This window comes from Vicugna pacos, chromosome 6 (assembly GCF_048564905.1).
Source record: "Vicugna pacos chromosome 6, VicPac4, whole genome shotgun sequence".
Classification (NCBI taxonomy): Eukaryota; Metazoa; Chordata; class Mammalia; order Artiodactyla; family Camelidae; genus Vicugna; species Vicugna pacos.
In genome coordinates this window covers 20390974-20406145 of record NC_132992.1, presented here as the reverse complement: position 1 = coordinate 20406145, position 15172 = coordinate 20390974, and the positions used below count along the sequence as shown (strand labels likewise).

The window sequence follows — 15172 nt, the reverse complement described above, 5'->3', positions numbered from 1 at the left end:
ATTTTGATTGGGCACTTGAGAAGCTAAAATAGCGGGTTAAAAGGAGAGGAAAACCCCGGTGTTTTCCGCCATCCGGTGGTTGAGAATAAGCGCCGAGACTCCCGGCTTCCTGACCTTGGACCTGTACTTCACTGCGCGCTGCTGCAAGCCTGGGCGCGTCCACCGTGAGTACCCGCTCCGGGGCTGCTCCCTCCCTCTGCTTCTCCCTTTCTATAAATCGGTATATCCTGGCCTCTGGCTCCTTGGGTCTCTTTCCTGGTCCAGTGTAGACAGATATTCGGGTTCGGCTCACTCAGGCTCAGTCCTGAGCGGACCGACAAGCCGCGGAGAGGCCGTAAAGTGGCAGGCCGCTGGAGCGCACGCTTCCTGTTCTATTCCCGTTGGATAGCTACCTAGGCAGGACTGGGCAGATCAGGACGAAACATCTAGGTCACTGACGAGCTGCTGGATGAGTGGTTGGCACTGTTTTGCGGGGCTGCTCGATGTCACCCTGAGGTTTCTCTTCCCCTGGACACAGAGCGGAGGAGGGGCAGGTGGCTCAAGGAAGTAGCGATCCGACGAAAGGCAGATGTGTGTGTGTGTGGGGTGGGGTCCAAGACTAAGGATTGCCTCAGGTCGGCGCATCTGGTGGACCGTTGAGCACTGCACCCTCCTCTGGGCTCCCCCCATTATCTTCTGGAGCTCCACACTTCCCCACCAGGTTCTAGGGCTTGTGTCTAAATTTTGAGAATTTCACAGTTTTGTGTGACATTTCTAAGGCATCTTAGATGTTTGTTTTGGTTAAAGCTTTACTAAGATATAATCCACAAACCACTCAGCCGGTTTCAGTATATTCAGAGTTGTGCGGCCATCATCTCAACTTTAGAACATTTTCATCATCCCCAAGAGAAACTGATTAGCCATCATTCCCTCATTTCTTCCCAATCCCCTCAGCCCTAAGGAACCACTAATCTTTCTGTCTCTATAGATTTGCCTATTCTTGATATACCATATAAATGGAAGCATACAGTATGTGGTCTTTTGTGATTGGCTTCTGTCACTTAGTATGATGTTTTCAAAGATCATATTATAGCAAGTTATCAGCACTTTTATTCCTTTTTATTGCTGAATAATATTACATTGCATGAATATACCACATTTTGTTCATTCATTTGTCAGTTAATGAACATTTGGGTTGCTTCCACTTTTTGGCTATTATAAATAATACTGTTATAGACATTCACATACACTTTTGGTATGGACATAAATTTTCAATTCCCTTGAATATATTCCTAGAAGTGGAATTTCTGGGTCATATGGTAACTATATGTTTAGCATCTTAAGGAACTGCCAGACTGCCACACCATTTTAGCTTCCCACCAGCAGTGTATGAGTTCCAATTTTTCTACATCTTTGCCAACACTTATTTTTTTCTTTCAGTTTTACTCAGATATAATTGACACATAGCACCATATAAGCTTAAGGTGTACAGCATGACTTGACTTACATCATGAAATGATTATGACAGTTCAGTGAACATCCATCATTTCATATAGATGAAATTAAAGAAATAGAAAAAATTTTTTGTGATGAGAACCCAGGATTTACTCTCTTAACAACTTTTATATATAAAACATTCTACTATTAATTATATTTATCATTTTTACATTACATCACTATACTTAGTTATCTTATAACTGGAAAATTGTACCTTTTGATTGCCTTCATCCAGTTTCCCTTGCCACAACCCCTCCCACCTTTGGTAACTACAGATATGATCTCTTTTTCTATAAGTTTGTTTTTGAAGTATAATCGACCTATAACACTATTTTAATTCCAGGTGCACAACATAGGGATTCAATATTTCTATATATTTTAAAATAGTCACCATAAGTCTAGTTATAATGTCACCATACAAAGATATTACATAGTCATTGACTATATTCTCAACACTGTACATTTTTTAACCCGTGACTCATTTATTTTGCAACTGGAAGTTTGTACCTCTTAATCTCCCTCACCTATTTCTTTCCTCCTCCATCCCCTTCCCTCTGGTAACCACCTACTTGTTCTCTCTAATTATACCTCTATTTCTATTTTGTTATGTTTATTCAATTTTTTTTGATTTTTAGGTTCCACATATAAGTGGAATTTGTCTTTTTCTGTCTGACTTACTTCACTTAATGTAATATCCTCTAGGTCCATCCATGTTGTCACAAATGGCAAGGTTTCATTCTTTTTTTATGGCTGAGTAATATCGATTGTATACATATATCACAACTTCTTTATCCAGTCATGTATTGATGGGCATTTAGGTTGCTTCCGTATCTTGGCTATTGTAAGTAATGCTGCAGCGAACACAGGGGTGTATGTACCTTTTCTAATTCGTGTTTTTGTTTTCTTTAGATAAATACCCAGGAGTGGAAATGCTGTATCACCTGGTAGTTCTATTTTTAATTTTTAAAGTAATCTCCATACTGTTTTCCATAGCAGCTGCACCAATTTACATTACCACCAACAATTCACAAGGATTCCCCTTTCTTAACACCCTTGCCAACACTTATTTGTTGTCTTTTTGAAAAGAACCATTCTGACAGGTGAGAGGTGATATTTCATTGTGGTTCTGATTTGCATTTCCCTGATGCATCTTTTCATGTGTCTGTAGCCATCTGTATGTCTTCCTTGGAAAAAATGCCTATTCAGATCCTCTGCCCATTTTAAAAATCAGGTTTTTTTTTAAAATGTTGAGTTATATGAGTTCTTTGTATATTGTGGATATTAACCCCTTATTGGATATATCATTTGCAAGTATCTTCTCCCATATAGCAGGTGGCTTTTTCATTTTGTTAATCATTTCCTTTGCTGTGCAAAAGCTTTTTAACCTGATGCAGTCCCATTTGTGTGTGTGCTTTTTTTTTAAGTTTCTCTTGCCTGAGGAGATATATCAAAAAAAAATTACTAAGATTAATGTCAAAGAGCTTACTGCCTATGTTTTCTTTTAGAAATTTTATGGTTCAGGTCTTATATTTGTCTTTAATCCATATTGAATTAATTTTTGTGCATAGTGTGAGAAAGTAATCCAGTTTGGTTCTTTGCATGTTGCAGTCCAGTTTTGCTTTTTGCATGTAGCAGTCTAGTTTTTCCAACATTATTTATTTCTTCTTTTCTTTTTCTTTTTTAAATTGAAGTATAGTCAGTTTACAACGCGGCACCAATTTCTGGTATACAGCATAACATTTCAGTCACACACACACACACGCACACATTCCTTTTCCTATTCTTTTTCAACATAGGTTACTACAAGATATTGAATATAGTTCCTTGTGTTACACAGTAGAAACTTATCTATTTTGTATATAGTAGTAAGTATCTGCCAATCTTGAACTCCCAATTTATTCCTTCCCACTTCCTTCCCCTCAGTAACCATAAGTTTGTTTTCTATCCTAACATTATTTGTTGAAGAGACTGTCTTTTCCCCATTGTATATTCTTGCCTTCTTTGTCCTAGATTAATTGTCCATATAAGTGTGGGTTCATTTCTGGGCACTATATTCTGTTCTATTGATCTATATGTCTGTTTTTGTGCTAGTATACTGTTTTGATGACTGTAGCTTTGTAGAATAGTTTGAAATCAGGGCATGTAATGCCTCTAGCTTGTTCTCCTTTCTCAAGATGGTTTTTAATTATTCAGGGGTTTCCATACAAATTTTAGAATGATTTGTTCTAGCTCTGTGAAGAATGACATTGGAATTGTGATAGGGATTGCACTGAATCTGTAGATTACATTGGTTAATATGGTCATTTTAACAGTATTCAGTTATGAGCCCAGTATATCTTTCCATATGTTTGTGTCATCTTAGTTATATTTAGTCCTAGGTATTTTATTCTTTTTGATGCATTTGTAAATGAGACTGTTTTCATAATTTCTCTTTCTGGTCACTCATTCTTAGTGTATGGGAACACAATAGATTTCTGTATATTAATTTTGTATCCTGCTACTTTATCAAATGCATTGGTGAGTTCTAGTAGTTTTTTGGTGGCATCTTTAGGATTTTCTGTGTATAGTATAATATCATTTGCAAAGAGTAACAGTTTTACTTCTTCCTTTCTAACTTAGATTCCTTCTATTTCTTTTTGTTATCTGATTGCTGTGGTTAGTCTTCCAATACTATACTGAATAAAAGTGGCAAGAGCAGGCATCCTTGTTCCTGATCTCAGATAAAATGCTTTCAGCTTTTCACCACTGAGTATGATGTTAGCTGTGGGCTTGTCATATATGGCCTTTATTATGCTGATGTATGTTCTTTCTATACCTACTTCATTGAGAGTTTTTACCATAAATGAATGTTGAATTTTGTCAAAAGATTTTTTGAATCTATTGAGATGATCATATGATCTTTATTCTTCAATTTGTTAATGTGTTATATCACATTGATTGATTTGTGGATATTGAACCATACTTGCATCTCTGGGATAAATTCCCCTTGATCATAATGTATGATCCTTTTAATGTATTGTTGAATTTGATTTGCTAATATTTTGTTGAAGATTTCTGTATCTATGTTCATTAGTGATATTGTCTGTAATTTTCTTTTTTGTGATATCTTTGTCTGGTTTTGGCATTAGGGTGATGCTGGCTTTGTAGAATGAGTTTGGAAGCACTCCTTCCTCTACAATATTTTGGAATAGTTTGAAAAGGATAGGTGTTAACTCTTCTCTAAATGGTATAATTCACCTGTGAAGCCATTTGGTAATGGACTTATTTTGTTGTTGTTGGGAGTTTTTTGATTACTGATTCAATTTCATTACTAGCAATTGGTCTGTTCACATTTCCTACTTCTTCCTGGTTCAGTCTTGGGAGATTGTACATTTCTAGGAATTTGTCCATTTGGAAGTTGTTGTCCATTTTATTGGCATATAATTATGTGTAGTAATCTCTTATGATCTTTGATATTTCAGTGGTGTCAGTTATACCTTCCTTTTCACTTCTACTTTTATTTGGTCCTTCTTTTTTTCTTGATAAGTCTGGCTAAGGTTTATCAATTTTGTTTATCTTTTAAAAGAATAAGCCCTTAGTTTCATTGATCTATTTTTTTAAAGTCCCTATTTCATTCATTTCCACTTGTTTAATGCATAGTTACCAAAAATTTTCAGTATACATTTTTGTCTATATATCTCTATGTATTTTATACTGCTGTCAATCTTAAATATTACTAACATTTAATTTTTCTCTCATGTTTTTCAGTTAAAAATTCAGATTGAGCTTTCTCATATGTGGCTCCCAGAAGACTCACCCCACATCACTGTGGGAACACAGCAGTTGAGGAAGTGGAGACAGGAATGGAACTAGAATCAGAGTTCAAACATATTGGCAAATCTTGGTTCTAAATTCTTCTGTAAGTAAGAGAGTGACTGACCAACAGCTGTGAGACATTGAGGACTTTAGCATTTTCTGTAAACTTTGGCACAGGTCACTTATTTCTCTGAAGACTGGGTCCAAAAAGCACAATGAACACAAGAATGTGCTATGGTAACAGGGTGAACTTCAGACAAGCACGAGAATTCCATACAGCTGGGGAAGGAGACACAACTCCTGAGGTGATCTTGGAAGCAGAACTGATAGATCTTGGGGAAAATGATGAAATAGTTGACCTTACCTGTGAATCTCTAGAACCTGCAGTGATTGACCTAACTCACCATGACTCTGTTGTGTTTACTGAAGAAAGGAGGAGAGCAAGGGGAAACACAAGGTCACTCCAAGGTCAAACTGGCAGCTGTGTGGTAAGCAGTGATGAGGGGTTAATAAGGGACAGAGATGTTTACATGACCAACAGTGCCTACCATAATGTCCTGGAAGAAAAAACTTTAAAATGCACACTACCTGGTTATATCCGGTGTCGAATATGTATGGATGGGTACTCGGAGATTGAACTAAGTAGACGACAAATCTACTCTACAGAATGTGGCCACATCTTCTGTAGTCAGTGCCTCTGCAATTCCCTTAAACATACTAAAAATTGCCCAGTTTGTTTGAAAAAAATCAGCTGCCATCAGTACCACCGCATTTATATATGATGTGTGCCATGTTGCTCTGGACAGACAGCGTGGCTAGATTTTTCCATGTCCTTATGCAGAAACTATGGGTTGTTGGAATTCAGTAAAATGAACTCAAAAAACCTGATTTTAAAAATTGCTCTCTGGAGTATATAAAAACTTTCATTTCCCACACACTGTGAGACTACCTTTCAATTCATTTTGTTTAATGCTCGAGGGCTGGACTTGGTTGTCATAGTGTGCCAGAGACTGGTGATTGTCCTCAAAGCAAAATTTCCTTTCTTCCTCATAGCAATCTATTTTCAGTTGGCCACATGTGGGTATTTTGGGTCATGTGAATAAAGGCAACATCCTAGAGATGCTGGAGCAAATAGATCAAAGGAATCTGAGAGACTGACAACTTTGCAAACCAGAGCCACCTACAAGTTTGGGCTTTTACTTGAGAGAGAAACTTCATTCTTGTTTAAGCAACCATTATACTGGGTCTTGTTTAGAGCAATGGAATCTTTATTTTAATTAATGGACCAGGCAGGGTGATATCTCCTGGTTTCTCTGGATTTCCTGACTCCATTGGAGTAGAAGGAAGTCAGTCCTTTCTGACCACCTCCCCAACCAGCAGGGTGGAGGTAGGTATACGGGCAGGCATCATGTCCTGCTGGGACTCCTAGTGGCCTTTGAAACCAGTCTGAGTTGTTGCCTAGGCACACTGGAATCTGGAGTTGTGGTTCTATGCTCTCTACCATGCCAGAGAGAGGCTGCTTTCACCTAGGCTTTACAGGTATGCCTGCCTTCCACTTCTGTGGTCAACTAACCAGCAAGTTGGCATGGTTCTCTGTGAACAAAGATGTCACTGTGCCACCATCCTAGCTGCTGCAGCAGCCTGGCTGGGCCACAGGTCTTGAGAAAAGCGCCTCACCACTGCCCATCCCCCACCACCCCCATACACACATATACTAGCTCTTTTTTCTTTTGAAGAAAATCCCATAGGACTCACAATTCAGTCTGCACTTTAGAATTAGAGATGATGTGATTTTTACTGTGCTCTCTCCGTTTCCCTCAGAATGAAAGGTGCAGTAAACTTTGTTCTTTACTTACAATGGTTGTAGCAGTGTTGCTTTCCTCCATGGAGGCTCAGTCATGTCAGTGAAGCTGTGCCCATCCTAGTGTTATGTCTGTTCTACACACAGCATTCTCGGGAAGTCCCATATTCCAGACCTCAGCTGCTTGACTTGCCACAGGATATGCACAATAAGTATGGAATATGCCCTTCTGTGGGTTTCTTCATATGTTCTAAAATGAAATGAGGAAGAAAAATAACATGAAAATTAAAAAAAAAAGGAAAAAAGTTCTAAATATTAGATGTAGAACTTCCTACATTTCAATAGATCATCTTGTGCACTCCAGTTTTGAGACTATTAATTGCTCTGTGACATAGCACAGTGTATCACAAACTTGGCTAATGACTGAAACACCCGAGGTGCCTATTAAATACAGATTCTGCTTTTGCATGTATTGTCGATGTGCTAAAGAAAAAGAGCATACTCTTGCCAGCAGCCCTTGACCGTCCCTGCTGTGTTCTACCCCACCCGCTACATATTTACCTTAACCTGCCAAACTCATATAGACATTTGAGTTTTTGATCTCTGCTTTAGGGGAAAAAACAGAGGGAATTCTGACTTTTTGGAAAAACTGAGATAAATTTTACAGACAGAAAAATTCACTGATCTTAAGTATATAATTAGATGAGTTTGGGCAAATATGTACATTGATATGACCAATGCCCCAATCAAAGTATAGAACAATCCCATCATTCCAGAAAGTTCCCATCTAGTCAATTCCCATCTCCCACAGGCAACCAACTTTTTGATTAATATCACCACAGATATGTTTGAGGACACTGACTTTTATCACTTCATTGCTAGCCTAGCTCATCAGGGAGGAAAGTTTGATAGGGAAATTTGGAATATAAGCAAGGCAGAGATCAAGGGCTTGTTTCAGTGGGAGCATGACTTGTATTATCTCTTTTCAGAATTAAAGCAAGAAGGTATTAATGACACCTACTATTTATTAAACAATAGCTATGTTCCAGGCACAGTACTAGGCACTCCATTCATCACAGGCAGTCAAGACATACATCTAGGCAAGAGCAGGAACCCAACAAGATGTAAGAGCAAGAGTTGAAGGGAGCTGTCACAGGGCATATTAGTGTGAATAGTTTGGCTGACTATTGTGCATGGCTGTGGGAAGAAGTGAGAACTAAAGCTAAAAAAGAAGAATAAGGCCACATCATGAGTAGAGCATGTGTGGTATGTTATGGAGTTTAGATTTTATTCTACAGCTGGTAAAGAACCATTAAAGGCTCTAAAGGAGAGCCTCTAGAGAAAGATTCTTAAGGATTCAGCATAATATCAGTGAAGGTTGAAAATACTTTGAAAATTGGGCTGGGGGGGTGGAATATGGAGGTAGAATTAGAAGGAAAGATCCTGGTGTTGATTTTCTTCTCAAAGTAGAAGTGACTTTATGAAGTGTATATGAAAAATGATGAAGTAACCTTGGTCTGAGGAATGTGGTACTACACTGGTACTCTCTTGCCCTTGATGTTAACGGTTTCATTTTAGCATAGCCAGCAGAGTTGTGCAAAGCTTTTTGAGCTATGGCAGCTCTTGGGAGATGACTTGATCTGAGGTGGCAATGATAAGAATCCAGGGAGCAGTTGTGGCAGGTTGGATTTAGCTTTCAGGCATCTTTTTGGAAAAGTGGAAGTTCATTTGGCCAGAGTAGAAAGAAATGAGATTGGAAGAGTTTGGATAATCAAATTTATCCACTTAATAACTAACCTAGCCTTAGACCAAGTTAATCTCACAGTGAGAGAATCTGGCAATTTTCATTTGTTGTTTCCTGATGTTCCTTGAGGTTACAGCAGAAGACTAAAGCCAAATTTCTTGAGCTGCAACATGTCTAGATTTCATCAACCACAGATTAAAAATGAGCTGTTTAAGAAAGAGGGTAAGAGACAGAGTGGAGGAGTCAGAGCCACCTTTCAGCAAGGGCTAGCCTTTCTACTGTCTGGCCCACATTAAATTCATCCCGGCTGCAAATGTTAAATATACCCGCCAGAAGAAACAAGTTACTTTCCGAGAACCTAAAATTGTTAAGATGGATAAACTTTTAGGTCATTTCCTTAGCTACGTCAATTAGGTCCCACTGATTTGATATTAATCTGCATACTGGGATGACTATCCCAGGGAGTGTTAATAAAGTAAGTTAGGTTTCCATGATATCATTGCCTCAGTGTCTTGTTTTTTCTCTAAAATGATGATTTCCCTGCAGTGAGAGCAGGGAGCAACAGCAGCACTTGCACAAATGCACACGCACGCCCAACCGTTCTTTCCTACTGGTTTCCTTGGGCTTTCCTGATAGCCACAGAGATACTGAGCGTCAAGCAGAGTCTCAGGGAGGCCTCTGTCTGTAAGGTCTGCTATCCTAGTGCCCTCCAATCCTGGACTCCTAGTAGACAACGTTAGGTCCTAACAAGGCATTCTGGTCAAGGACAACAGGGTCTTCTGCCAGACTTATTTATAATAGTTTTAGACATTTGTTGGTGCCTAGTATTTTGAAAGTAAAACATGGAGTTTCCTTTTTCCATCTCCAATTTCATAGTTCAGTTTCATAGCATTATGCACATAGGTTTCTGACTTCGAGAAAATTTTTTTTGTTTCACTATCCAGGGACTATTTAGACAGCTCTAATATGCTAACCCTCCTGTGTGGAGGACATTAATCACGGTAGCATTTGATATGGGCCCTTTCCTTCCCCCTTAGCTTTCAGCAGGCAAAAAGATCCTACAGGGCATATTCCCTTCTCCTGTGGAGTGGCATGGAGAGGCATGTGGCCCCTAGTGTGGCCCTGCCAGCATCACTGACCCTCTAAAGGGAGGGCAAAGGGGCTGCCGGTGTGGTGTGACAAGATAGAGGTGGCAGCCATCCACAGCACTAGGCTTCCCTGCTGAGAGGAGAGCCTTTGGAGAACAAACTTCTCTCTTCCTTTCTTCTGAACAAGCCCAAGCCACAGAAACGGCAGCAGCCCTATTCTCCAACCAGAAAAGACAAGGTGCAGTACACTGCTGGGCACAGACCATTCATTAATTCATTCACTCTTCTGCTCAGTTACCTGGTACTTATTAAACTGTGATAGTGTGGTGGGTCTATGTAGTTAAAAAGATGAATAAGACACTCTCCAAGAAGCTCACAGCTAGTTGGGGAGGATGTGAAAGTAAATAGTTAAAACACAATGAAATAAATAATGCAGTGTAATAAAAGCTATGATAGAAATATTTGCTAGGTGTTGTTGAGGCATAAAAGAGGAAATAACTGACTTCTCAGTAGCTTCCCTGGAGTCTGGAGGATGGAAAACTAAACTTTTACATTCAGCTCCATTTGAGTCACTGAAGATTAATATCTACTTAAATCTCTCATTATATTTCAAGACAGAAAGTTAATTTGAGGGAGCAGAAGTTTTGTAAACTGTTTTCTATACCAATGTTAGTGCAATAACAATAATAGCTATGACCATTTACTGGGCACTCAATATGTGACAGGGGTTGTTAAGCACATCATTTCATTTAATCCTTATAACAATTCTATGAGGTAAGTATTATCATCTCAAGTTTATATGTGATAAAATTGAGGCTTACAAAAGAAAGGCAACTTTGGTTTATGGGTTTGTTTTTGTTTCCCAACCCTGATACCAATTTTATGGTAAGCCTGGTATGTAGTTTCTTAAACATCACTGTCCTTTCCTGCCCCAAACTTTATTTTTAAATAGTGAAATAAAAATCTGAAGTACCCCTTTGTGAAATGTGGGGCCTCCTGCTCCATAGGTTTTGGAATCACAAACTTTGGAGGTGGAAAAGGAGTCTTAGGAATTCATATCTTATAGATGGAATAACTGATGCCCAGAGGAGTTAAACATCTCAGCCAAGGTTATTCAGTGTTCTGATGGGAGACAAGGCTTTCGTCTTCTAGCCAGTATTCTTGCCCCAGGCCAAAGACTCAACAACATGTAGACTTCAGGATTTAGTACAACCATATTTACTGAATTTTGTTAAACGTTTTAGCCAACAACAAAACATTCAAGACAAAACAAAAAAAATTTGTTTTTACTTAGGGACATGGTTTCTAGGTGATCATCAGCATTTCACAGCCATTTATTTGACAAAGAATTTGATCCAATGAATGCCACGTACTGTCAAGGTAAGCAAGACACAGCACTACCCATTAGTTGTCCACAATTTAGGGAAGGGGTAGATGTGCAATCAACTAATTAAAATAATTATGTACAAGCATGTACAAAGATCTAGGGTACCATAGAAATGAGTAAAGCAATAGTTCCAGCTAGGGGTGGGTCCTACTCCCACAACCTCAGCAGACATTTGGCAATGTCTAGAGACAATTTTGATTCTCACAGCTATGGTGATTCTACGGGCATGCACTGAGAAGAGGCCAGACATGCTGCTAAACATCCTAAAATTCACAGAACAGCTCTCCAACAACAAAGACTTAGCCAGCCCAAAATGTCAATAGGCCTGAGGTTGAGAAACTCTAGTATGGAGCCAGCAAAATATTTTCTACAAGGGCTGGGTCAGGGGAGAGTGTAAAGCTTGAGGGGCTGGTTTATGGAACAGATAATGACTGGGGTGGAGGAGGGAGCATCCCCAGAAGAAGGGGACAACATATACAAAGCCACAGAAGCACAGCATATTTGGGCAGTCCCACATACCAGGGGAAGAGTTGTGGGCATTAAGGCTGGACAGCGAGGCAGGAGCTAGACATTCAAGAAAATATATTGAGTTAGAAGAATTACTGTAAGAAAAACTGGTTCCATGATGGCTCCTTAGAGGTCACTCAGGAGCACAGTCTAGGTATGTATTTCTATGAGCTAAAACTGCTGAAAAAAGCTATTTGAAAAGGCTTTTCTCACCTCGCTTCCTTAGGGTCTGAGGTTTCCCAGGCATTTGTTACTTTCTCAGAGACAGAGTCTAGGCTGTTTCAAAGGAATGTGAGCTCTTAGAGGTGGAATAGCTCTCTTAAAGCACGTAAGCTGGTGTCTGAATGCTGTGATGAAATCACGAGCAGGGATGAGGTACTTATTTCTCATGCGTTAGACTTATAGTCAGATGATAATGTTTATCTCCTCTTTTGTAGAGCACCCTAGGCCAGGAATGGGGATATGTGACCCTTAAGATTAGACTTCCACTTTGAATCTAAATGAGTTGCCTTCCCCTCCCCAACAAAAAATGGTGGGCAGGTAGGCCATTCTAATCAGAGTTTCCCTTTCTCTTAAGCTAATGATGATCAAAGCAACTGACAAACTGTCACGGAACTGCCAGATCTCACTCTGGCCCCCCCTTCTCCCAAGCTCCTGAACTTTCCCTCCTTCCCCCATACTCTGGGCCCATTCTTGGCAAACTAATAGATCACAGACTCCTGGTCTGCAGCCATCCTAGGCCTGTTGAGCTCTGGTCCAAGTGCCTGCCTCTGCCCCATGGTGGCCTAATGATAGCTTCATGGAGGTGAGTTACCTTTTTCTAACTCAGCTGGTTTTTCTAAGCAATAGTGTGGAAAATCGGATTACAGAAGAGGGTGTGAATATTAGATCATGAAAGAAAATTAAGGGAAATAGTTCACCTGTGGCAGCTTATAACTTCTATATTCTCTCCAGGCCTTGAAATAACTGAGAATTTAGATAAGAGAAGTTGGTAGGGAAGTAATGGAACCCACCACAAACTTTTTGAGAAAAATTAAAATAAATGCTATACAAAAATGTTCTTTCCTTATTAATGTAATCATGATATTATTTAGATTGAAAAATTTTATTATGTATAACTTGACTTGCTTATAATATCATATTTGGTATTTTATATTTAAAGCAGAATTGATTAAGCATTTTAAATTAAATTCCTTCCTTTAAGGTTTCATTAGAGCTAAAATAACTGCAGTTTTATTCTGAATTAAGTGTTTTTCTGATTGTCATACAGATAAAATTTTTATTTACAAGAAAGGTAAAAAACTCACTAAAATTCATCAACAAGAAATTGTGACACATGAGCCCTTATGTTCTGAGTTACCATTTTCATCAGTTTCCACTTCCTATAAACTTTAATTACATGTATATTAATCATTAAGATCAGGTTCTAATTTCCTCTATGGTGAGACTTAGATTTGTTCTTACCCTTCTGTCTTTAGCTGTTGAAACAAACAAAAAAGGTGTAAGTATTTTGTTTATAATCTCTAGAGGAAAAAACAAATGCTATTGCCTATTCTTATTACATTCTTATTTCCTTAAGGCAAGGTGAGTAAAAATAGACACTGTTCCATAAAAGTAAAAAAAAAATCATTTGTGTAATAGTGAGTTTCCTTTTAGCTCAGAATCTCAGGGAGAGGCTGGAAAGGACTGAATTAAATGACTTAAGATATCTTTCAACTCTGAGAAGTTCTGATAAGTTAAAAAGTTTATAATCTTTCCTTCTTACGTGAAAATGGCAGGACACGTCAAGTATATACCTTGCTTTTATGGTTGAGGTGGCTGTGCCATGTGGTTTATCCTCTATAGATGAATCGTATTTCTCTGCTCTTGAGGTTAATTCTTCAGCAAACCTGCCCATCAGAGTTTAAAAAATTTACTTTGAAGGAGTAAAAGCTGAGCAACAAATGCTCTTAAATATGCAACAAAGGCCCTTTCAAAGCAGCAAATTCCTTTATAAATTTTATTAACCATAATTTCAAAAATCACAATCCAAAACTTCTCACGAAAAAAAAAAACTTCAGGAAAAATTAAGTATCTCTTCCACAAGTTTCCAAGGACTTCATCATTCCTTGCCTTTTCTCTGTTCTAGGAGAATGCACAAGGTGAGTGGGAGGAGGGGGACAGACTTCCTTAGAAAGGAATTCCTGTCAGCCAGGGACTTCAGAAGGATGAATATCAATTTGTGACTTGGATTTCCCTCCCTCTTGCCTTAAGGTTAGACTTTCCTTAAGGGGCTGGCAGTGGGTGTGACTTCCTAAGATTTCCAGGTAGAGATATTTAAGAATCTTCTTTGGTTTCCAATTCGGTTCCTTCCTCTAGAGCAGTGGAAAGTTGTTCTAGCTATTTTGCCTCACAAATTTAATCCATTTAATAAATTCAATTGCATAAAACATTGACTGGTTCTCTAGTGATTCAGCGATTAGGATAGTGGGCTTTGGGGTCAGATAAACAGCTCAAATCCAGGCTCCACCACTTAGTTACTGTGTGACTCTGGCAAGTTATTTAACATAAGTTTCAATTTCCTTAAAAATGGGATAATACCTACCTCATAAGTCTATAGGAGGGTTAATGTATGCAAAATGTTTTGCACAGTGAACGCTTGGTAAATATTAGCTAATATGATTAAAATAATTCCTTGATTTATAGCAGAGGCTATATGCTTGAAAGTCAGTGTAACTGGCAAAACTTCAATTGGCAAGATGAATTAAGAATCCGATCACATCAACAATTAATAACATTAAATATGTATTTTCATCCTTCTAAAGTGTACAATTCAATAGGGTTTTTTTTTAGCATATTCACAAAGTTGCACAATCATCACAACTTTTATCTAATTTTAGAACATTTTCATCACTCCAAAAGAAATTTCATATCATTAGCAATCACTCCTCACTCCCCTCTTGCCCCAGCCCTAGCAACCACTAACCTACTTTAAATATATTTATAAAACATATTAAATAAAATTCCTAAATGGCATCCATTTCCAAAAGATACTGCATTTACAAGGATTAAAAACCAGCTCTGCTAGGCAAGCCTCTCTCTTAAATCAATTGGCCAGGTTCTCCCACAAGTTTTATCTTATACAGAATGTATCTAATTTTAAAGTTTTCAAGATAGTTTGAGTGGCTTAAATGCAACATTTTTTGTCCTTTCATATTCCCTGATAGGTATATTTTTCTGAGTTTGACCTTCTAAGTATATGCTGAGAGAGGGTGGAGAATAAACATATTGTTTTCCTCTTTATTTCCACAGAATTTCCCATTCAGTCTAGTACAAAAATGGAATAATCTTTTAGAAAATCATTTGTTATCTTTGGTTAATGGAATTAAATGAAT

At 38.3% G+C, this 15172-nt stretch overlaps 1 protein-coding gene, 1 long non-coding RNA gene and 1 pseudogene across 10 annotated transcripts in view; 2 read left to right on the top strand and 1 right to left on the bottom strand.

Annotated features, from left to right (window-relative positions):
- LOC140696808 (uncharacterized) overlaps nucleotides 1-12386 on the bottom strand; it is a 36869-nt gene extending 24483 nt beyond the window's left edge. Inside the window, exons 1-2 of one of the 2 annotated variants that reach the window (XR_012073341.1) lie at nucleotides 12012-12386; nucleotides 7128-7322 (exon numbers count right to left, since the gene is read on the bottom strand). This is a non-coding gene — a long non-coding RNA (uncharacterized lncRNA). Of the gene's footprint in view, nucleotides 1-392; nucleotides 664-7127; nucleotides 7323-12011 lie in introns of those variants that run through there. The other variant, XR_012073342.1, reaches the window with a different exon arrangement.
- On the top strand, nucleotides 20-9310 carry LOC116278017 (E3 ubiquitin-protein ligase RNF4 pseudogene; annotated as a pseudogene).
- Nucleotides 12387-12393: 7 nt separating the features above from the next.
- TRIM69 (tripartite motif containing 69) overlaps nucleotides 12394-15172 on the top strand; it is a 36559-nt gene continuing 33780 nt past the window's right edge. For 3 of the 8 annotated variants that reach the window (XM_072962528.1, XM_072962529.1, XM_072962527.1), the window contains exon 1: nucleotides 12396-12603. Coding sequence is in view for 4 of the 8 variants with exons in the window: in XM_072962526.1 (XP_072818627.1) it covers nucleotides 12598-12603 (6 nt within the window). In the remaining 4 variants the exon portion in view is untranslated. Of the gene's footprint in view, nucleotides 12604-15172 lie in introns of all 8 variants that reach the window. The other 5 variants (XM_072962526.1, XM_072962525.1, XM_072962530.1 and 2 more) reach the window with 4 other exon arrangements.